The 23,822-nt window shown below is 47.4% G+C and overlaps 1 protein-coding gene across 5 annotated transcripts in view; it reads right to left on the reverse strand.

Annotated features, from left to right (window-relative positions):
- The window catches only part of PRKACB (protein kinase cAMP-activated catalytic subunit beta), a 162,469-nt gene that overhangs the window by 78,042 nt on the left and 60,605 nt on the right, over positions 1–23,822 (reverse strand). Inside the window, exon 1 of one of the 5 annotated variants that reach the window (XM_029064082.2) lies at positions 5,780–5,948. The exons of 3 other annotated variants lie outside the window; for them this stretch is intronic. In XM_029064082.2, coding sequence (XP_028919915.1) covers positions 5,780–5,792 — 13 coding nt within the window. In that variant the 5' untranslated portion in view covers positions 5,793–5,948. Of the gene's footprint in view, positions 1–5,759; positions 5,949–23,822 lie in introns of those variants that run through there. One more of the 5 variants, XM_029064083.1, reaches the window with a different exon arrangement.

The following is a 23,822-nucleotide window of genomic DNA, read 5'->3' on the forward strand; positions in this document are numbered from 1 at the left end:
CATCCCTTCACACTTTATCAATCAACCAACTAATTTTATTTATTGGGCACTTACTGTGTGCAGAACACTGTACTCGGGAGCACATAGAATAAAAAATTGGTAGACATGCCCACAAAGAGCTTACGTGCCCCTTCCTTCTTTCCTCCCTGACCACCATCTTCAACCATTCACTCTTAAGTGGCTTCTCTCCCGCTGCTTTCGAACATGATCACGTCTTCCCATCCTAAAAAACCCCTCCCTTGACCTCCAGTTATTACCCCCATCTCCCGCCTACCGTTCCTCTCAGAAAGTCCTTGGGTGAGTTGACTACACCCACTGCCTCCGTTTCCTCTCCTCGACCTTTTCCAATCTGGCTTCCCCACCCCCTTCACTCCACCAAAACTGCCCTCTCAAAGCTCACCGATCATCTCCTTCTTGGTAAATCCAAGAGGCTCTACTCCATCCTAATCCTCTTTGACCTTTCAGCTACCTCTGACACTGTGGATCTATTTATTTTGTTCATGAGATGGACATCCCCTTGATTCTATTTAACTGCTATTGTTTTAATGAGATGCATATCCCCTTGATTCTCCTTATTGCTATTGTTTTTGTCTGTCTCCCCCCGATTAGACCGTGAGCCCGTCAATGGGCAGGGACTGTCTCTATCTGTTGCCGATTTGTACATTCCAAGTGCTTAGTACAGTGCTCTGCACATAGTAAGCGCTCAATAGATACTAATGAATGAATGAATGGATCACCCCCGTCCCCGGAAACATCATCTACCCTTGGCTTTCCTCACACCATCCTCTCCTGGTTCTCCTCCTGTCCCTCCAGCTGCTCATTCTCAGTTTCTTTCACGAGTTCCTCCTCCACCTGCCACCCCTGAGAGTTTTTCTCAAGGCTCAGTTCTGGGTCCCCATCTATTTTTCATCTACACCCACTCCCTTGGAGAGCTCATTCACTCCCAAGGCTTCCATTACCACCTCCATGCGGATGATTTCCACATGTATATCTCCAACCCTGTTCTCTTTCCTCAACAGTCTCGTATTTCCTCCAGCCTTCGGGACACCTCTATTTGGACGACCCGCTGACACTTCAAACTTAACAGGCCCAAGACAGAACTCCTCATCTTCCCATCCAAACCCTGTCACCCAACATCTTGCCCATCCCTGTGGACACCACCACTATCCTCCCTACCTCGTAAACTCACGTCCATGGCATTACCCTCAACTCATCTCTCACTGAACCCACATATCCATCACCAAATCCTGTGGGTTCTTCCTTCACAACACTAAGATCTGCCATTTGCTCTCCATCCAAACTACTCTCACGTTGAGCCAAGCCCTTATCCTCTCCTGCCGCGTCTACTGAATCTGATGATGATGAGGGTATTTGTACAGCGCTTACAATGGGTCAGGCTCTGTTCTAAGTGCTGGGGTAGGTACACGGTAATTAGGTTGGACGCAGTCCCTGTCCCACAAGTCTTAACCCCCATTTTACAGAGGCAACTGAGGTACAGAGAAGTTAAGTGCCTTACCCAAGGTCATACGGCAGACAAGTGGCAGAGCCTGGATTAGAACCCATGTCCTTCCGACTCCCAGGCCCGTGCTCTATCCACCAGGCCACACTGCTTGCTAACCTCCCTGCCTCCTGTCTCTCCCTACTCCAGTCCATACTTTGCTGACTCCATCATTTTTCTACAGAAGAATTCGGTCCAAGTTTCGTCACTCCTCAAGAACTTCCAGTGGTTGCCCACTCTCTCCGGCTCTAGACCAGCAGCTCGTCGTGGGCAGGGAAGGTGACTGTTTGCTGTAGTACTGTACTCTCCCAAGGGCTCAGTACAGTGCTCTGCACACAGTAAGCGCTCGATAAATACGGTTGAATGAATCCACCTCTGCATCCAACAGAAATCTTTTACTTCTGGCTTTAAAGCATTCAATTATCTTGCAGCCTCTTCTTCTACCTTCCTAATTTCTTACTACAACCCAACCCTTACGCTTCGCTCTTCTAATACCGACCTACTCACTGTACCTCAATCTTGCCTATCTCGCCGCTGAACCCTCACCCACGTCCTCCCTCTGACCTAGAACTCTCTCCCTCCCTCTTTATATCCGACAGACCAACTCTCTCCCCACCTTCAGAGCCTTTATTTACCCCATCAGCCCGCCACACTTTGTACCTATCTGTAATTTATATGTCTGACTTCCCTTCTAGATGCAAGCTCCCCGCGAGCAGAGAACGTATCTATCCTGTTGCGCTACGCTGTACTCTCCGAAGCACTCAGTACAGTGTTCTGCACAGGGTAAGTGCTCGGTAATAGTAATAATTATGGTATTTGTTAAGGGTCTTACTACGCGCCAGGCACTGTATCAAGCGCTGGGGTGGAAACAACAAATAATAATAATAATAATGTCGGTATTTGTTAAGTGCTTACTACGTGCAGAGCACTGTTCTAAGCGCTGGGATAGATACAGGGTAATCAGGTTGTCCTACGTGAGGCACACAGTCTTCATCCCCATTTTAAAGATGAGGGAACCCAGGCACAGAGAAGTTAAGTGACTTGCCCACAGTCACTTAAGGCTGGACACAGTCCCTGTCACACGTGGGGCTCACCTTCTCAATCCCCATTTTACAGATGGGTAACTGAGGCACAGAGAAGTGAAGTGACTCGCCCAAGGTCACAGAGCTGATAAGCGACAGAGCCAGGATTAGACTCCCAGACCCGTGCCCAAAATACCAGTGACTGATTGATTCACCATGTCCCCTGTGCTACCTGGGGGTCTGAAAGCCCAGCAAGACTCTGGGTTCTTTCAGTTGGCGACATTCTTAGTAGAACATTCTCGATATTCTTATTCTTAGTAGAGTTGGAATATTCTAACCAGGACCTCGCCGGCACGGAGAATAACCAAATGCCAGGGCAATGGCCAGAGTGTGATTTTTCACCTTCCTTCTTGAGATCCGGTGACATCTCCTCAATGCTTCCGATATCGAGGAAGAGCTACTGCAAGCGCTTAAGCTGGGTGTCCCCTCCATGCTCCATATCTCAGCGGGTAAGACACCGGGTTTAGATGCTTTTCCATTTTCCTTGGCTGAGGCGGTGACTGACTCAACAGTTTCCGCAAGAGGAGTGTTTTCTTAGAGGTGGTGATCAATAAAGCCATCTGGTACTTAGCTGGCCGCTAAACCAAAAGTCATTAGGAAGAGATCGACACGCTCATTCTGAAATATTTCCTTCTTGTAATGCACATTCACACATCTGAATAGAACGACAGAACTGAAGACTTCCTCTACAGGCAATGAGAAAAGACATATCACTGCCAGGTTTCAACTGTAATACCAACTTTATTAATTAATTAGGCCTCAACGTTGTTCCCCTTCCCTGTTCCCCCGCCATTTGGAAATTTCCCTAAACCTTCACCTCCTGTTGGGCTGCGCAACAAAGGACAGAAAATTCCAACTGGTTCCTTTTTTTTTTTTAAATAGCATTTACTAGGCCATTAGAGAGAGGGAGAGTGTTCCACAGAGGCAGTGTGGCCTACTGGATAGAACACGGGCCTGGGGGGGTCAGAAGGACCTGGGGTCTAATCCTGACTCCTCCACTTGCCTGCTTTGGGCAAGTCACTTCACTGCGCCCCAAATACCTCATCCATAAAATGGGGATGTAGGCTGTGAGTCCCATAAGGGACGCGGACTGTGTCCAACCTGATCGGCTTGTATCTACACTAGTGCTTTGTACAGAGCCTGGCACATAGGAAGCGCTTAATATTACCATTTAAAAATAAAAATATTAATTCCACATTTTGGGTGAGGCTTTGGCGGGAGGAGATTAAAAATGGTGAACTCCCTCTGGACTTTATCAATACCAAAGTATTTCTTAAGATCCAAGTTAACCCTGACCCCCAGAGCACAGATCAAACCTGGAGATGATGGTGCAAGTGCTCGGAAGGAAGAAAAGGAGTCCTAAAGAGGTCTGCCGATCTGCCCCTTCTTCACCCTCCAACCCCCTAAATCAATGGCGACGTTAGCGATGAAGATTCTGAAAAACTTAGTTGTGGATGGTACGGAAGATGATCTCACCTCCACATCCTCCAAGGAGCTACTCATTGGTCTAACTAGTAAAATGAACAGCTGACTAGCCCGCCTTCTGTAGAGTGTGGGAGGAGGGGAGGGCTGAGAAGGGAAGAAATTTAACAATAGATCGTTAGGAAAATCATAAATGTACCGAGGGCAAAAAAGTGTGGTGCTCAGGATTCTCTGGAATCTCGTTCGACTAACTCGTCTAACCTCACCGCAATTCTACTGCCAATTTGCAATAAATGATGATAAAGAGAGCCTTTTTAATTATCTTATTTGTGGAATGAAATTGGATATTTAGCTTTATCAGCCTTTGGGGGTTGGTTTAAATTAACATAAGTGATTTAAATAAGGTTCTTAAAATTAATTACTCGGAAATAATTTCCAGGAAAAGAACTCTTTCAGGTTGTAAAATGTAAAAAAGCAGATATTTATTAGGGGGAATGGGAGACTTTGTTGTTTTTTTTTTTAATTAAAATGGATACTGCACAGGAGTAGAAGGAAATTTCTAGTTAGTTTACACTTTAAAAAGAATTCTTTCAAAACACAAGCCCAAAAGGGGACGAAAACCCCGTGTCTCTGATAGTATGCGGAAACTGCCTGCCTGGGAAAAACAACAGCAACTATTCATCGTGTCCTAAAGTCTCAAAACCCCCAATCTGTCAGGTACTGAATTCGAATTTCGGGGAGGCTGAGCTGAGCAAAATGCTTCGTTTGTGAGAGGAAGTGGTAGAAGCCACGTGTCTCCAGTATGAGAACGAAGTCACTGAAGTCATTATGGTCTTCCCTCCTCCAAATTTGCTATTGAAAAAGAAAAATCACCGCAAACTAAGAAAGTGCTCCTTTTACTTAAGCAGCATCATGCTAATGAATAATTCTGTCAGCAATAGCTTTCACTTTGTATACACACCAGATCCTCTTTTTGGCTTACATGTACGAGTCCAACTATAGTCAGGTACTACATTCTATTACACCCTACACGGCACAACCTGAGACTAAAAATAACATCAGACAAGTGACCGAAAAAAAACAAAAAACCTACCCCAAGGCTAGAGGACATTTTAATTACTTCAGCTATATATTTTAGAGACGATTCCCCCTAAAATTAATCTTCATATCCTATTAACAAATAATCCCAACAACAAACACATGTATTATCAGATCTCCCTCCCATTTTTTACCCGAGGCTAAAATAATGGAAATACGCAAGCAAAGTTTTGGCAAGCAGCCAGTCCTAAAGTGAGGATTATAAATAACAGTAATAACAACAGCAATAAACAATCTCATTCGATGTTATTGGATTTTTCCAAGTTAACCAAAGGAGATAAAATGTCAATTTTCTTCAGGACAAGATGGCCAAAAAAAACTCGGCCGTACCTGTACGCCATTTAATTCGTTGCTTTACAAAGAGGTAATTTATAGGAATGTTTAGGAATGGCATATTCAAAACACCATGATTCAAGAAAAATGAGGAAGTTAGATTTTAGCGTTGCATATTTATCACCCTGCTTTTGCCGGTTTACAGAGAACTCGAAGTCACATGCACTGGCTAAATACGAAAGCCTCCGGAACACATTAAACGGAACGTGAAATCCTGACCCTCCAGGTATTTTCCATGGGTGGAAAATATTTTTTTTTCCCCCTTTCGCGCCGACACACACCTTTAAGTTCAGAACTGAGGAGTGACACGGACAGCACACACTCACCATTCATGTTGAAAACCAACCTTTCCAAAACATATTGCTCGCTTGCTCTCTCGCTCGGGGGAAGCGATCCAACCACGGAGGGAGCTGGATTAATCTGTAGAGGTGGAGGCGCCGATCCTGGAAGGACACGCTGTGAGGCGAAGATGCGGCACCCAGAAATGGAAAAAGGCTCGCCCTGGTTAAGGATGCCTCTGGAAGCAGAGCGTGGCTCTCCAAGAGGAGCCGGCTTTACAGAGAGCGAGATCGATGAATATTTTGGGTGTGGATGGCTAGTTTTCTCATTAACCACTTGTGATCCGGTTATCTTTTGCTTCAATGTACACCTCAAAATGGCGGGGGGCGGGAGGGGTGTTCAAACACCAGGATGTTTAAAGATGTTCTCGATTATAACGAGCTTTGCAAGTTGTTCCCATGGCAACGTGGATCTGCATTATCAGTTCACTTGTAACCAACCAGGAGCTTTCCTAAAGCTTCAGTGATTTTAGGCGGATAAAATGCCAGCTCGGTAAGGAACTGTAACGTTTTTCCACTCATTATTCTCCTCGTTTCTCCAGCGCTCGCCCCGAGGTAGCCTCGTTTATAGCTTTCCGATGATTCTTCGTGAATTATTGTTTTATTTCAAGTATTTGCAAATTTGATGGCAAGTTGAATCAGGCAGAGAATGGAGAAGCGGCGTGGCTTAGTGGGAAGAGCCCGGGCCTGGGAGTCAGGGGGACGTGCGCTTTCATCCCAGCCCCGCCACATGATGGCCTTGTGACCCTGGGCAAGTCACTTAACATCTCTGGCCCTCGGTTCCTTCACCTGCAAAATGGGGATTTTGTTCTCCCTGTTTTGTTTTCCCTCTAATAAATCCTCTAAATATCTGCTTTTTTACATTTTACAACTTGAAAGAGTTCTTTTCCTGGAAATTTTCCTGCTTAGACTGTGGGCCCCAAGTGGAACCTGATTAACTTATCTCTACCCCAGTTTTAATTCAAAGCTTGGCACATAGGAAGCGTTTAACAAATCCCACAATTATTACTAATATTATCCAATGACAAATGCATTTCTCACTACTTCATTTACCCAGTTTAGATCTTCTATATCAGAGGAATAATAATGTTGTTATTTGTTAGGCGCTAACTATGTGCAGAGCACTGTTCTAAGTGCTGGGGTAGATAATTAGGGTGATCAGGTCGGCCCGCGTGGGGCTCACAGTTTTTTTAATCGCCATTTTACAGATGAGGTAACTGAGGCACAGAGGAGTTAAGCGACTTGCCCACAGTCACACAGCTGACAAGTGGCAGAGCCGGGATTTGAACCCATGACCTCCGACTCCCAAGCCCGGGCTCTTTCTCTTTGATAGGAAGAACCTGTGCTTCAAGACTACTGCAGCGAATGAATCTTTTTGCATCCATTATTGCTAGCTTTCACTTTTTAGTGTTCAGCGATAGATGGCCCTGAAGCATCTCTGCTTGGATGACCTACCGGCACCACAAATTTCTCATTTTCCCTCCAAACCTTCCCCTACTCGCTTTCCCACCTTTGTCAATAATGTCACGATCTGCCCTGTCCCAGAAACCTGCAACCTTGGAGTCCTTCTCAATTCTTCACTATGTTTCAGCTCTCACATTCAATCGACTGTGATTCTTCCTATGAGAAGCAGCTCAATGGAAAAAGAGCATGGGCTTGGGAGTCCGAGGTCACGGGTTCTAATCCCGCTTCCACCGCTTGTCAGCTGTGTAACTTCGGGCAAGTCGCTTCACTTCTCTGTGCCTCAGTTCCCTCATCTGTAAAATGGGGATTAACTGTGAGCCTCACGTGGGACAGCCTGATGACCCTGTATCTCCCCCAGCGCTTAGAACAGTGCTCTGCACATAGTAAGCGCTTAACAAATACCAACATTATTATTAAACACCCCCCTAGATCCACCCCTTCCTCCCCCGCCAAAAAGCCACTATCCATATCCCAGTTAGAGCACGACACGGGTTGGAGGATCAGCGAGACCTAGTGGAAGGAGCACGGGCCTGGGAGTCCGAGACCCAGCGTCCTAATCCCGGCCCCACTGCGGGCCTGCTGCATGACTCTGGACAAGTCACTTAATTTCTCTGTGCCTCAGTTTCCTCATCTGTAAAATGGGGATCCAATACCCTTTCTCCCTCCTACTTCCATCGTGAGGCCAGTGTGGACCGAGGGCTGTCTCTGCCCTGATCATCCTATATCTTCCCCAGCGCTCAGAACAGTGGTCGACTTAGTAAGCGTTTAACAAATACCTCACCCGGACTACCACATCGGCCTACTTGCTGGCCACCTACCTGGCTTCCAGTCTCTCCCCTCACTCGACCGATACTCCAGTGGCTGCCCAGGTCATCTTCCTGAAACATCATCTTGCTCTCATAATATCCCGGCTGGATTAGCGTGTCAGCCTCCTCTCTGATCTCCCTTCCTCCCGTCTCTCCCCGCTCCGGTCTATTCTTCACTCCTCTGCCCGGCTCATCTTCCCACAGAAACGCTCTGGGCCGTCACTCCCCTCCTTAAAAACCTCCGGTGGTTGCCTATCGACCTCCGCACGAAACACTCCTCACTCTGGGCTTCAAGGCTGTCCATCCCCTGGCCCCCTCCTACCTCTCCTCCCTTCTCTCTTTCCACCGCCCACCCCGCACGCTCCGCTCCCCTGCCGCCCACCTCCTCACCGTCCCCCGTTCACGCCTATTCCGCCGTCGACCCCTGGCCCACGTCCACCCGTACGTGGAATGCCCTGGAACGCCCTCCTTCCTCACCTCCGCCAAACTAACCCCCTCCCCTCTTCTAGGCCCTACTGAGAGCTCACCTTCTCCAAGAGGCCTGCCCAGACTGAGCTTCCCCTTTTCCCTCTGCTCCCCCTTCACCTCCCCTCGGCTAAGCCCCCTTTCCCTCTGCTCCTCCCCCTCTCCCTTCCCCTCCCCTCAGCACTGTGCTCATTTGTATAGATTTTTATTACCCTATTTATTTTGTTAATGAGGTGTACATCCCCTCGATTCTATTTATCGTGATTATGTCGTCTTGTTTTTATCTGTCCGTCTCCCCCGATTACACTGTGAGCCCGTCAATGGGCAGGGATGGTCTCTATCTGTTGCCGAATTGTACATTCCAAGCGCTTAGTCCAGTGCTCTGCACATAGTAAGCACTCAATAAATATTATCGAATGAATGAATGAAACATCGCTGAGCACGCCTCTCTTCCAGTCCTCAACCGCCCCCACCATGGCTACTCATCTCTCTCCAAACCCGCCCTAAGTCCTTGACCACTGGCCTCAAGGCTCTCCATCAGCTTTTTCCATCTCACCCTCTGTTCTCCTCTCAAGCTCACCTCACTGTTTTCGGCTCACGACTCTCCCGCCTGCCAGACTTCATCCCTCCGCTCCTTCAAACCCCTCCTAAACTCTCACCTTCTCCAGGAAGCCTTCCCGGCATAATTCCCAACAGCCCGAGTCAGAGCAACCCAACCTTCTCCTTCAGCACTTGCAATATTCTCAACCCTTCTGCATATATGCACAGTCACTTGGAGGTTCGATTCTTTTTTCTGATATTCTATCCTGCATATTTGCGCTAACACCAAAAATCTTTGTTGTTCCTACACCTCCCACTCTTTTGTCAATAATGTTTTCTAGCTATCTCCCCCGCTGGATTAGAAGGCTCCTTTAGGAGAAGAAAGGGGTCTCTTATTCTTTCCCAGACCCTTTAAGTGCTATTTCCACTCGGTAGGCGCTCACTGAGTAACTGAGACGCAACACGGCCTCGTGGAAGGACAACGGGCTTGGGAGTCACAGAACGTGGATTCTAAGCCGGGCTCTGCCACATGTCTGCTAGGTGACCTTGGGCGAGTTACTTAACTTCTCTGGGCCTCGGTTATCTCTTCCGTAAAACGGGGATTAAGACTGTGAGCCCTGTTTGCTTGTACCCACCCGGCGCTTAGTACAGGGCCTGGCATATTGTAAGCGCTTAACAAATACCTTAGTTATTATTATTATCTGGGGCAGGGACTGTGTCCAACCTGAATACTTTGTATCTACCCCAGTGCTTAGAGCAGTGCTTGGCACAGAGTGAGCACTTAAGAAATATCACAGTTAATACTCACTCTGCCAAATACTTGCCATGTGACCTGTCTTCCCTCATCTGAGGACAGAGGTCCAGTCTGTCTGACCGAATTAACTCATATCTAACTCGGGGCTCTGAACAGTGTTTGACACAGAAGCAGCGTGGCTCTTCGGAAAGAGCCCAGGATTGGGAGTCAGAGGTCATGGGTTCTAATCCCGGCTCCGCCACTTGTCTGCTCTGTGACTTTGGGCAAGTCACTTCGCTTCTCTGTGCCTCAGTGACCTCATCTGTAAAATGGGGATTAAGACTGTGAGCTCCATGTGGGTCAACCTGATCACCTTGTATCCCCCCCCCCCCAGAGCTTAGAACAGTGCTTTGCATGTAGTAAGCGCTTAACAGATATCAACATTATTATATAGTGAGCACGTAACAGACACCATTAAAAAAAACAATAAAAAAACAACAGTAAATCATCCCTTGACATGATTTCACAAGACAAATTCACCACCAAGTCACTCATCGGTACACACTGCGTGCTTACTTTATGCAGACGACTGTATTAAGCACATATAATAGAGGCCATAGATAGGATCCTTGCTCACAAGGAGGTTACAGTCTAGAGGGGAAGGCATACGCTAAAATAAATTACAGCTAGGGGAATAGCAGAGCATAAAGAGATGTACAAAAAAAAGTGTTATGGTACCGGGAGCGGTCCGACCTACACAGATCCCCATTAAGGAAGCAGCGTGGCGCAGTGGAAAGAGCACGGGCTTTGGAGTCAGGGCTCATGAGTTCGAATCCCAGCTCTGCCACTTGTCAGCTGTGTGACTGTGGGCGAGTCACTTAACTTCTCTGTGCCTCAGTTCCCTCATCTGTAAAATGGGGATTAAGACTGTGAGCCCCACGTGGGACGACCTGATTCCCCTGTGTCTCCCCCAGCGCTTAGAACAGTGCTCTGCACATAGTAAGCGCTTAACAAATACCAACATTATTATTATTATTAATCCCGGCTCCACCACTTGTTTGCTGTGTGACCCTGGGCAAGTCACCTCACTGCGCCTCAGTTACCTCGAAGTGAATGTTCCAAGCGCTTAGTACAGTGCTCTGCACATAGTGAGGGCTCAATAAATACTACTGAATGAATACCTCAGCTGTAATGGGAATTAAGCCTCTGAGTCCCACATGGGGCAGAGACTGTGTCCAGCATCTATCCCAGAGCTTTAAATACCTTTTTAAAAAAAAAAAAGAAACAGGTGAGATCCAAGATGGGGTTTGGAACAATCGCTCGCTTACTTGCTCCAACCTCCTGGAGAGTAGACTGTTAACTTCAGGAGGATGAGTGCTTTATCTAGGAAAGGACTCCTAAAAGCTCAGAAAGCCCCTCTGGCAGTTGCCAGATTGACCTGGCCTCACCCAGTGTTCCGATCTCCAACTGGGATAACAGGAGCTCTGGAGGCAGCCCACCTTACCCAGGAACCTAAGATCCCCGGGGGCTGCGGACAACGCTAGGTCAATCTGTCGGGGTCCCGGCTCCGGGAACACAGGCCCACGCCTTTCCTAAAATCACCCACCGTACCTGCAAGGAGATCGCACTCAGAGGTACCAACGACTGCACTTCAACGCTTGTCAAAAAACTCTGCTTTTAAATTGGGGAAAAAAATAAAAATCTAAGAAACGAGTATCCCGTTCCTTTGGACGATGCTAATATCACAGATAAGAGGAGCGCAACTCTCTGCCGCGTGAGACTCTACCATATTACACCGCATTATTTATTCACCTTTAAAATGCTTTCCGACCACAGATCTGAGCGATTTGCAGACTTACATTTAAACACTTTCTATTACACTGCTGACATCTATTATTCATTCAATAGTATTTATTGAGCGCTTACTATGTGCAGAGCACTGTACTAACCGCTTGGAATTAGTGAAATCACTTACAATAATCAATATCCATTGGGCTGGTACTGGTCTGCCAACATTTACCAAGGCTTCCCACCTACCACTGCTCCCCATATCTGTCTGTGGCCGAACTGTACATTCCAAGCGCTTAGTACAGTGCTATGCACATAGTAAGCGCTCAATAAATACTATTGAATGAATGAATATCATCAGGCTAAAAGAACACAGCATCTGCCTGAAGCCGTGACACACAGGTCCCTTTCCCACCAAATACAGACCCCCTCCCCCTGCCGTGAAAATCAAACGCGAGGAAAGGAGAGACAAACTGGGTGAAATTTCTCCAAGGTTAATTCTGAAGTCTTTGGGCTTGTGTTTATTTTTCTGGTGGATCCTCCTCTTTGTCTTAATAGGGAAATGAAACCTTAAGAGAAAGCAGGCTGTCTTAGATTTCTTTTGTACTCCCCAGGGGTTACTACAGGGCTTGGCTCTCGGTAGATATATTGCTACTAAGGCTCTTACTTACTAATGCTGACAGCTGCACCCTCAGAAGGCAAGCGTTCCCCCTCTTGGACACAAAGTAAAGATCTCCTTCCTTACTGCAATCTCACCTGAAAGCAGAAACGATCCTCTAGGATCCGCTTAGAGAAAAACAAGCCAACAGAAAAGAATAAGATGTGCGTTAATCATCCAGCGCTCAGAACAGTGCTCGGCACATAGTAAGCGCTCAAATGCCATCATTATTATTATCCAAGTGGCTCAAGCTTCTGCTCCTGTTCAAATGCTACATAGACCGGAAGCCAGAGGTCAACTCGTGACCCAGAAGGGAAAAAGGTTTCTGACAAAAAGCCACCCTCGATCAGGGACTGATAGATAGTATTTATCGTGCGCAGACGAAGACACTGAGCATTTGGGAGAGTACCACGGAATTAGTGCATAAGATCCCTTGCCCTCTAGGAGCGTACAACTGACCAAGGGAAAGAGACTCTAAAATACTTCAGGTAGACAAAAACAAGGGTTTAAAAATATGTACTTAAGTGGACAAGTCACTTCACTTCTCCGTGCCTCAGTTACCTCACCTGTAAAATGGGGATTAAGACTGTGAGCCCCACATGTCCAACCTGATTAACCTGTATCTACCCCAGCGCTCAGAACAGTGCTGGGCACATAGTAAGCGCTTAACGAGCACCATTAGTTTTTGTTAATTATAGGGAGTTGAGGGTAAGCATCCCAGAGGGTAGCTGACCCAAAAGTCCTCAAGTGGAAGGAGGGGTGGGATGGAGAATGGAACTGTATTGTGGGGAGAGATCAACCGGGGAAGAGAAGGAACCCTGGAGGAAATGTGATCTCAGCAGGGTTGGGAAGATGGGGAGAGCGAAGGGAGTGGTTCCAGGTAAGAATAAGTGGGTGTGCGGAAGGATGGCAGCAGAAGAGGCAAGAATGAGTTAACGAGATGTGCATCCCCTTGATTTTATTTATTGCTATTGTTTTAATGAGATGTACATCCTCTCGATTCTATTTATTGCTATTGTTTTTGTCTGTCTCCCCCGATTAGACTGTAAGCCCGTCAATGGGCAGGGATTGTCTCTGTTGCTGAACTGTACATTCCAAGCACTTAGTACAGTGCGCTGCACATAGTAAGCACTCAATAAATACTACCGAATGAATGAATGAGGCCATAGTGAGGAGGAAGGCTTGAGCAGTACGAAGAATATGAGCAAGGGCTACAGAGGGAGGAGAGAGGATAAGTGCCGATTAAATGCCCACCAGTGAGGTGAGGTGAAGGTGAGAAGGTTCTGCTTGATGCCATGATGAACGGTCAGTTGAGGTTTTTCAAGAGTGGGAAGAGGGGAACAAAATGATGCTTTGGAAAGATGCAATCATCAATCAATTGGATTGATTGAGCACCTACTGTGTGCAGAGCACTGTACTAAGCCCTTGGGAGAGTACAACAGGGTTGGTAGACGCGTTCCTTGACTACAAGGGGGTTAGAGTCTAGAGGAATGAATGATCCAGGCTTTTACAATGTTCCGTGAGAGGGAAGGGCCCAGCAGGACGCACTTGGCTGGTGTGGGAGGGGAGGACTTCGGCAGACGTCCAAGAAACTCCCCGTAGGTCTATGGCAATTCAACACAACCTTGGCTCTCGGCTGCCGGGCACTTTAGTCCTCACCATCATCATCAGTGCTATTTATTGAGTGCTTACTGTATGCAGGACCCATACTAAGCACTTGGGAGAGTACAATAAAACAGAGTTGGTAGACACACTCCCTGCCCACAAGTAATACTAACAACAATAACAACAATAATAACGGTACTTGTTTAGTGCTTACTATGTGCCAAACACTGTTCCAAGCGCTGGGGGAGATAAACGTTAAACAGGTTGAACACAGTCCCTGTCCCTCATGGGGCTCACATTCTCAATTCCCATTTTACAGACGAGGTAACCGAAGCCCAGAGAGGTCGAAACGATTGGCCCAAGGTTTCACAACAGACATGTTGTGGTGGAGTCGCGATTAGCACCGAGGTCCTTTCTGACACCCAGGCCCGTGCTCTATCCGCTAAGCCACATACAGAGATGTGTCCATGGCGTCGCTATGGGTCGAAGATGACTCGACGGCATGAGACATGTCAATTCTAGAGGGGGAGACGGACATTAGGAGAAATGAAAGAACTGTATCCCCCCCCCCCCCACACGCACAAGAAGACCAACGCTTCACATGCATTTCCCAGTGCGCTGCTCTCCTACCCACCCGGTGACCCAACTGGAGCGTGACTCCCAGCAAATGTTGATTTGAGCAGCACCATTAAACTATCCGATTCCTCTGTGTAAGGTTTCTGCCCTCATCAGATCGCCTGTCATTTCTGAGGGTAGACTCCGTCTCTTGGAGCACTATCTCTTCCTTCTTTGCAGTCCACTCCTCTCCTGGGTCGTTCTTTGCTAATCTTAGAAGCTTTGGCTTTGAGAGAATATCACTGAATGACATTCGCTGGAAGGGGCTTTTTAGCAGAAGTTAATATTTGAACATTGTTGACGGAAGAGGAAGGGCGAAGAGGGGGCCCAAGCGGCTTGTGGCCCGGTGGGAAGAAGGCAGGCTTGGGAGTCAAAGGACCTAGGATCTAATCCCAGCTCCGCCACTTACCCGCTGTGTGACCTGAGGGAAGGCACATCGCTTCTCTGTGCCTCAGTTGCCTTCTCTGTAAAATGGGGAGTCAATCAATATCTGTTCTCCCTCTTACTTAGACTGTGGGACTGGGACTGTGTCCAACCTGATTCACTCATATCTATCCCAGAGCTTAGAACACAGAGTCTAAAATATCTTAAAATATGACAAATATACATGCTAATGGGAGCCTGAAATTGGAAGCACTTAGCTGTGTAACCCCAAACTCAGACAAAAATAAAAACACAGAAACCATTTTCTTTAATGGAATCTGTTAAGGACTTACTATGTTTTGTCTTGTTTTGCTGTCTGTCTCCCCCTTTTAGACTGTGGGCCCGTTGTTGGGCAGGGACTGTCTCTAACTGTTGCTGAATTGTACACTCCAAGCGCATAGTAAAGTGCTCTGCACACAGTAAGCGCTCAATAAATACGACAATGAACGAATGTGCTAGGCACTGGAGGAATACGAGCAAATTAGGTTGGACACAGTCCATGTCCCACATGGGGTTCGCAGTCTGAATCCCCCATTTACAGATGAGGTCACTGAGGCACAGAGAAGCGAAGTGACTTGCCCAAGGTCACACAGCAGATAAGTGGCAGAGCCAGGATCAGAACCCAGGTCCTGCTCACTCCCAGGCCCGGGCTCTTTCCACGAAGCCACGATGCTTCTCGAATCATCTTATAGTCACAGCGATCCAGAGAGAAAGGTATCTAGACACTGGCTACTAGACTGTAAGCTCACTGTCGGCAGTGAATGTCTGTTGTATTGCACTCTCCTAAGCGCTTAGTACAGTGTTCTGCACACGATATGCGCTCAATGAACACGACTGAATGAACAATCCATCTGCTAGCTCTGCAAAGACCCCGGCAGTCAGGGCATACTAGATTCCATTCACTCGTTCAATCTTATTGAGAGCTTACTGTGTGCACGGCACTGAATTAAGCGCTTGCAAAGTACAATTCAGCCACAGATAGAGACAATCCCTACCCGACAACGAGCTCACAGTCTAGAAGATCTCCCGGCAGACTAATGGCCAGAGCCAAGATTCGACTCGATATTACCAACTGAGGAGAAAACGTAACAGATACGAAGTCTGAGATTTACAGGATGCTATTCAAAGCCACTGAGGTCAAAAGCTGCGCTACAAATGGGGAGCTGTGACCGCCCCTCCTAACACTCTTTCGCTTGAAACATTCAGTTCAGAGGGGTTGTCTCTATCTGTTGCCGAATTGTCCATTACAAGCGCTTAGTACAGTACTCTGCACATAGTAAGCGCTCAATAAATACTACTGAATGAATGCTCGAGAGCTCTGATTTCTGGGATAATGCAGGTAACTGCCCATATGGTACCACCATCAATCATTATAAATAATTTCAATTAGGCAGGGTAAAAAAAAAAAAACGCTCTAAGCAGATAAAGGTATCGGGCTTCGACTCGCCAAAATTGAACTAAGAATAGAGTATTTCCAAATGTTTGAGTTCCCTACTCTAGTCACACTCTATCAATGCTATTTATTGAGCACTTGCTGTGTGCAGAGCACTGTATTAGGCCTTGGGAGAGGACCTTGAGACTGTAAGCCCAGTGTGGGCAGGGATTGTCTCTTTCTGCTGCCGAACTGTACATTCCAAGTGCTTAGGACAGTGCTCTGCACATAGTAAGCCCTCAATAAATACTACTCAATAAATGAACTGTACTTTCCCAGTGCTTAGTACAGTCCTCTGCACACAGTAAGCACTCAATAAATATGACTGACTGAAAGAAAGTACAACAGAATTAGCAGACACGTTTCTTGCTCATAATAAGCCTACAGTCTAGAGGACTTCTTTCCTCATAAAATTTTAATTAATTCCAGAACATAAAGTGAACCAAAAAAAACCCAACCCCCAAATGATTTTACCTACGGGTTATATCAGCAATTTAAGTCATAAAGGAACCAAGATTCCTCATATCCCATCCCAACTACAGAATCATACTACCTCCAAATGGTAAAAAAACCCAAACAGTTGGGAAAATTTTCGATGAAAACACAGCAGTAAGATTTAAAGCGGCAATAAAGAGGAGCGCACAGGAAGAACTGCATTTGGATATTCCTAAATATAGAAGTACAAAGTGGCAATTTTCTTTGCCTGTTCCCCAAAACTAATTTGCTTTGAAAATATTCTGTTGTTAAGAATCCCCTGACACTGCAGCACACTCAGCTCAGTTTGAGAATTTATAATGGTTGGGGTTGGCCCTCTCTCTTTCTTCTGAACATATTTACGTTACCGGCCCTTGGAGCTGCTGAAAATATACTGTAATTCCAAAGGCATAAATAAAGGAAGCCCTATAATTACCACGAATACTGAAAGGAAAAATCCAAATACATTTTTATTAACAGATTTGATAGGTTTCTCATTCATTCATTCAACAGTATTTATTGAGCGCTTACTACGTGCAGAGCACCGTACTAAGCGCTTGGAATGGACAATTGGGCAACAGATAGAGACGATCCCTGCCCACTGACGGGCTCACAAGTCTAATTGGGGGAGACGGACAAAAACAAGACAACTTAATCACAATAAATAGAATCAAGGGGATGGACACCTCATTAAGAAAATAACTAGGTTAATATCATATTATGCTACAGAAATCAGACCATCTAAAATACACGCTGGTGGAAATGACCCTTGTTGGATACTGCGGTTACTTTTCCAAAGCACACCCAGATCAATTATGTCATTTTATCATCTCAAACCCTCAGGAGAGGCAGATATTATCATCCGACAGATGAGGAAGCTGAGGCACCAGAACTCATCTTCCCATCCAAACCCTCTCCTCCCCCATCGCGGGTGACACACCACCGCTATCATCCCTGCCTCAAAATTCTGGAAATTAGGCATTATCCTCAGATCAGCTCTCTGCTTCAACTCACCATACTTCAGCCAATTCCCAAATCCTGTAGGGACTCTCTTCATATTTCTTCATATGCCTCTTCCTCTCCCTCCAAACTGCTACTATGCTGGCCCCATCTCTAGTCAAATCCTGCCTCAATCACAATAATAATAATATTTGTGGTATTTGTCAAGCTCTTACTATGTGCCACAGTACTAAGCGCTGGGGTAGGTACAAGGTGACTGGGTTGGACACAGTCCCCGTCCTACATGGGGCTCCCAGTCTTAAATCCCCAATTTACAGATGAGGGTACTGAGGCACAGAGAAGTGAAGTGACTTGCGATGGTCACACAGCAGACAAGTGGGAACCAAACTCCTCTCTCAGGCCCGTGTTCCTTCCACTAGGCCACGCTGCTTGGAAGCTGGCGAGAATGGCGGTCTGCCAGATACGAAGGGGCGGCAGAAGAGAGGGCAGGACCAAAACGGCGTAGGGTGAGTGAGGTGAAATCGGGGCACGGAACGTAGGTCGGTGTTGGTCGAGTGAACGGCGAGGGCCGGGCTGTTGTCGGGGAGGAATGCGGATAGGTACGAGGGAGAAAGCTCAACTGACTGTGGGGAGTTTGTTTAACGCGAAGATGGACGTGCAACCTTTGGAGGTTTTCGAAGAGTAGGGAGACGTCAACAGAACGATTTTTTAAGAAAAATAAATATTACCAGTAGCAGAGGGAATCGGATAAAAATAATTTTTAAAATTGTGATATTTCTCAAGCACTTGCTACACACCAAGCACCGAGAAGCAGAGTAGCCTACCGGATAGAGCCCGGGCCTTGGAGTCAGAGGACCTGGGTTCTAATCCTGCCTTCGCCACTCGTCTGCTGTGTGAACTTGGGCAAGTACTTAACTTCTCTGTGCATCGGTTCCCTCATCTGTAAAATGGGGATTAAGACCGTGAGCCCCATGTGGGACATGGACTGGGTCCAACCTGATCAGTTTGTATCTATCTCGGCGCTCCGCACACAGTAAGTGCGTAAATACCATTAAAAAAAAAGGCCTCAAGAAAATCGTATCTCCTACAGGAAACCTTCCCTGACTAAGCTCTCATCTCCCCACAGAAATCTCCCTCCTGTCTGCATCCCCTATGCTCTTGAGCTCATACCCTCTAAGCACTCTGACATCCTCCACCTCCAACACTATTATTGCCATTGTTCTTGTCTGTCTCCCCCAAATAGACTGTAAGCCCGTCAAAGGGCAGGGACTGTCGCTATCTGTTACCGATCTGTACATTCCAAGCGCTTAATACAGTGCTCTGCACATAGTAAGCGCTCAATAAATACTACTGAATGAATGAACACTACAACAGAGTTGAGTGACCTGTTCCCTGCCCAGGTAAATCCCGTGTTATACCTGTCCAGTCCTTTGCCATCAAATGAGGACGGAGCCTCCCCTCCACGGACGACGGATGAGGGTCAGGGCTCGGACTTCGGGACCGAGGACTTGCTAGGAGGAACCGGTTCCCAACGGCGGTGGCTTACACAGAACGATAATAATAATGATGATGATGGATGGTATTTCTTAAGCGCTCATTTTATTCCAAGAACTGGGGTAGATACGAGCTCCTCAGGTTGGACACGGTCCCTGTCCCACGTGGGGCTCACAGTCTCAATCCCCATTTTCCAGATGAGGTAACCGAGGCCTCGAGAAGTGAAGTGACTTGCCCAAGGTCACGGAGCAGACGAGTGGCGGAGCCGGGGTTAGAACCCAGATCCTTCTGACTCCCAGGCCCGAGCTCCTCTCCTTCCCGTGCCCACCGGTCAATTCCCCGCTCAGGCTCGGGGTGTAATGAGCGAGTACTCGGGAGGAGGTGGCTCAGTATCAGCCGGCTTGGGGCAGATCCAGGACTAGAACCCACGTCCCCTGGGTCTCTTTCCACTGGATCAACGGCAGGGCTGCTGGCTTCAATGTGTTATAATAATGTTGGTTTTTGTTAAGTGCTTACTGTGTGCAAAGCACTGTTAATAATAATAATAATAATGTTGGTATTTGTTAAGCGCTTACTATGTGCCGAGCACTGTTCTAAGCGCTGGGGTAGACATAGGGGAATCGGGTTGTCCCACGTGGGGCTCACAGTCTTAATCCCCATTTTACAGATGAGGGAACTGAGGCCCAGAGAAGTTAAGTGACTTGCCCACAGTCACACAGCCGACAAGTGGCAGAGCTGGGATTCGAACTCATGAGCCCTGACTCCAAAGCCCGTGCTCTTTCCACTGAGCCACGCTGCTTCTCTACTGGGGAGATACAAGGTGATCAGATTGTCCCTCGTGGGGCTCCCAGTCTTCATCCCCATTTTCCAGATGAGGTAAGTGACTTGCCCAAAGTCACACAGCTGACAAGTGGCGGAGCCAAGATTAGAACCCATGACCTCTGACTCCCAAGCCTGAGCTCTTCCCACTGAGCCACGCTGCTTCTCACTTAGGGAACACTTTACGGTTTGGACAGGCTTGGGCGAACTCATTTTCACCAGGGAAAGCCAACTCATTTACGGCGCAGAACGCCGGCGTGTCACCACTTACCCTCGGCCACGAAAAACAGGAGAAAAATAATAAGAATGGTATTTGTTAAGCGCTATGTGCCCGGCACTGTTCTAAGCGCTGGGATAAATACAAGGTTATTAGGTTGTCCCACGTGGAGCCCATTCCAAGCGCTTAGTAGAGTGCTCTGCACATAGTAAGCGCTCACTAAGTACTACTGAATGAACCCCCATTTTACAGATGAGGTAACCGAGGCACAGAGAAGGTAAGTTCATTCATTCATTCAATGGTATTTATTGAGCGCTTACTATGTGCAGAGCACTCTACTAAGCGCTTGGAATGTACAAATCGGTAACAGATAAGAGACAGTCCCTGCCCTTTGACGGGCTTACAGTCTAATCGGGGGAGACGGACAGACAAGAACAATAGCAATAAACAGAATCAAGAATAGCAATAAATAGGTAAGTTCACTCAATAGTATTTATTGAGCGCTTACTATGTGCAGAGTACTGTACTAAGCGCTTGGAATGAACAAGTCGGCAACAGATAGAGACGGTCCCTGCCGTTTGACGGGCTTCCGGTCTAATCGGGGGAGACGGACAGACGAGAACGATGGCAATAAATAGAGTCGAGGGGAAGAACATCTCGTAAAAACAATGGCGGCTAAATAGAATCAAGGCGACGTACATTTCATTAACAAAATAAATAGGTAAGTGACTTGCCTAAAGTCACCCAGCTGACAAGTGGGGGAGCCGGGATTAGAACCCACGGCCTCTGACTCCCAAGCCCAGGCTCTTTTCACTAAGCCAAGCTGCTCCTTCATATCTTGAATTTCTACCGGATGGGTTCTTAAGGCAGGCTATTTTCCCCCGTTTATAACATTTAAATGAGACTAGCATCCGCTTATTACACTTGCCCCTCACCATTCTGTCGATTAGGCATTGTTACAAGAGAAGCCCATAACCTCTCATTGAGGTTAACCTACATCCTGTACCCAGCACGAAACGACTTGAGAAGCAAGACATTTGGGGTTTCATCCGCGTGAACTGCATTTTCACTTGAGCTACATTGTAACTCACGTGTCCTCAGGAAGCTCACAAACCAGTGAGAGATATTCCATGAAGCCTTTGTGTATAATAGCGCCTTAAAATAGTACTTTCCGAATAAGCACATTCACTGTGTTTATCATCGGCAGACATGACATTCCATTTCCTCGTCAAACAAGTCATGCAAGTCAACTCTCCTTAAATGGCCGAGGAACCTCGTACGCAAACAGTCCCTACTACGAGCGTATCGAAGAGTCAATCTTCCGGGCCTTTTTAGAAAACCCGATAAGGGTCAACTCCGTTCTTCACATCGAGAGCTCTTCCTCGCTACTTTATAAACCGAGTCCTCTTCACTCAATACTGTCTTATTCCCGATCCGCTTTCACGCTGTTCCCCCGACTTGGAATTTCTGCAGAAAATTCCTAAATTTACAGTCCTAAATTGTATATTTCCTATGAATCCGTGGAGGGAAAAAAGGAGGCTGTGGGTAAAGGAGATATTTTTCTCACTCTTTTTCCCCTCCAGACACGTGTACTTGCATAATTCAAAGACGATGTTACTAATGGTGAGAACCTAACCTTGAACCTGGGGTATGGCTTAAAAAAAAAAAACCCGTCAAACGACAAAAACGCCGTCCTCATATCCATTCCCCAATATGCAGGTCAAGATTTGCCTACGTCGCACCGATGGGTCTGCCATCTGTGGCTCCAGCCTCTGCGTTCAAATCTGATTAGACGTCCTGATCCTCCCTCAGGTCTCTGCTCGATAATAAGAATAATTGTGGTATTTGTTAAGCGCTGTGTGCCAAGAACTGTACTAAGCACCGGGGTGGGTACGAGATAATCGGGTCAGACCCAGGCCACGTCCCATGTGAGGCTCACAATCAAAGCAGGAGGGAGAACCCGATTATCTTGGATCTACCCCAGGGCTCGGTACCGCCCTGCACCTTGAGAAGCAGCCTAGCTCGGCGGAAAGAGCCTGGGCTTGGGAGTCAGAGGTCATGGGTTCGAATCCCGGCTCTGCCACTTGGCAGCCGTGGGACTGTGGGCAAGTCGCTTCATTTCTCTGTGCCTCGGTTACCTCAACTGTAAAATGGGGGTGAAGACTGTGAGCCTCACGTGGGACAACCTGATGACCCTGCATCTACCCCAGCGCTTAGAACAGTGCTCTGCACATAGTACGCGCTTAACAAATGCCAACAACATTATTACTACAATTCCTGGCACATTTTATTCACTCATTCGTACTTACTGAGGGCTTACTGTGTGCACAGCACCGTACAACAGTAAACAGACACATTCCCTGCCCACAACGAGCTTACGGTCTAGAGGGGCGAAGAGAGACATTAATACAAACAAGATTACAGGCGCGTACCTAAGTGCTGTGGGGCTGGAAGGGGGGGGAGGAACCAAGGGAGCGAGTCAGGATGATGCAAAAGGGAGTGGGAGAGGAGGAAAGGAGGGCATAGTCTGGAAAGGCCTCCTGAAAGAGAGGTGCCTTCAATAAGGGGAGACTAATTGTCTGTCGGATTTGAGGAGGAAGGGCGTTCCGGGCCAGAGGCCGGATATGGGCCGGGGGGGTCGGTGGTGAGACAGGCGAGATGGAGGCACGGTGAGAAGGTTGTCATAAGAGAGGCGGAGTTTGAGGGCTGGGTCGCAGAAGGAGAGTAATAATAATAATAATAATGTTGGTATCTGTTAAGCGCTTACTATGTGCAGAGCAGCGTTCTAAGCGCTGGGGTAGATACAAGGTAATCAGGTTGGCCCACGTGAGGCTCACAGTCTGAATCCCCATTTTCCAGATGAGGGAACTGAGGCACAGAGAAGTGAAGTGACTCGCCCACAGTCCCACAGCTGACAGGTGGCAGAGCAGGGATTCGAACCCATGACCTCTGACTCCCAAGCCCGGGCTCTTTCCACTGAGCCACGCCGCTTTGCAAGGTGAGGTAGGAGGGCGCAAGGTGGCGGACTGCTTTAAAGCCGGCGGTGAGCAGATTCCGTTCGATGCAGAGTCGGATGGTCAACCGCTGGAGTTTTTCGAGGAGCGGGGTGACGCATCCTGGAGGTTTTTGTAGAAAAACGGATCCGGGCAGCAGAGTGAAGTACGGCCCGGAGTGGAGAGGGACGGGAGGCTGGGTGGTCAGCAAGAAGGCTGATGCGGTAATGGAGGCTGGGTGACTGTATCGTATAGTAAGTGCTTAATAAATACCACAATTAACAGAAGGGGACAATCTCCATTTTCCATATGAAGCAAGTGGGGTCCAGGAGAAGTTAAATGACTTGCCCAAGGTCACGTGGCAGGGAAGTTGAAGAGCCAGAGCTAGAGCCCAGGTTCTCCGACTCCTAGGCCTGTGCTCCTCACGTAAGGCCTCTCTGCTTCTCAAGGACACTACTACTCCCGATCCCGGATCTCCGGAATTCCCTGCTGCAGTTATCTCCCCAGCGGTCTGTTATGATACCACATTGTTAAGATTGTGCCTCCCTGCATTCGAAGTATTGCC

Source organism: Ornithorhynchus anatinus, chromosome 4 (genome assembly GCF_004115215.2).
Source record: "Ornithorhynchus anatinus isolate Pmale09 chromosome 4, mOrnAna1.pri.v4, whole genome shotgun sequence".
NCBI lineage: Eukaryota > Metazoa > Chordata > Mammalia > Monotremata > Ornithorhynchidae > Ornithorhynchus > Ornithorhynchus anatinus.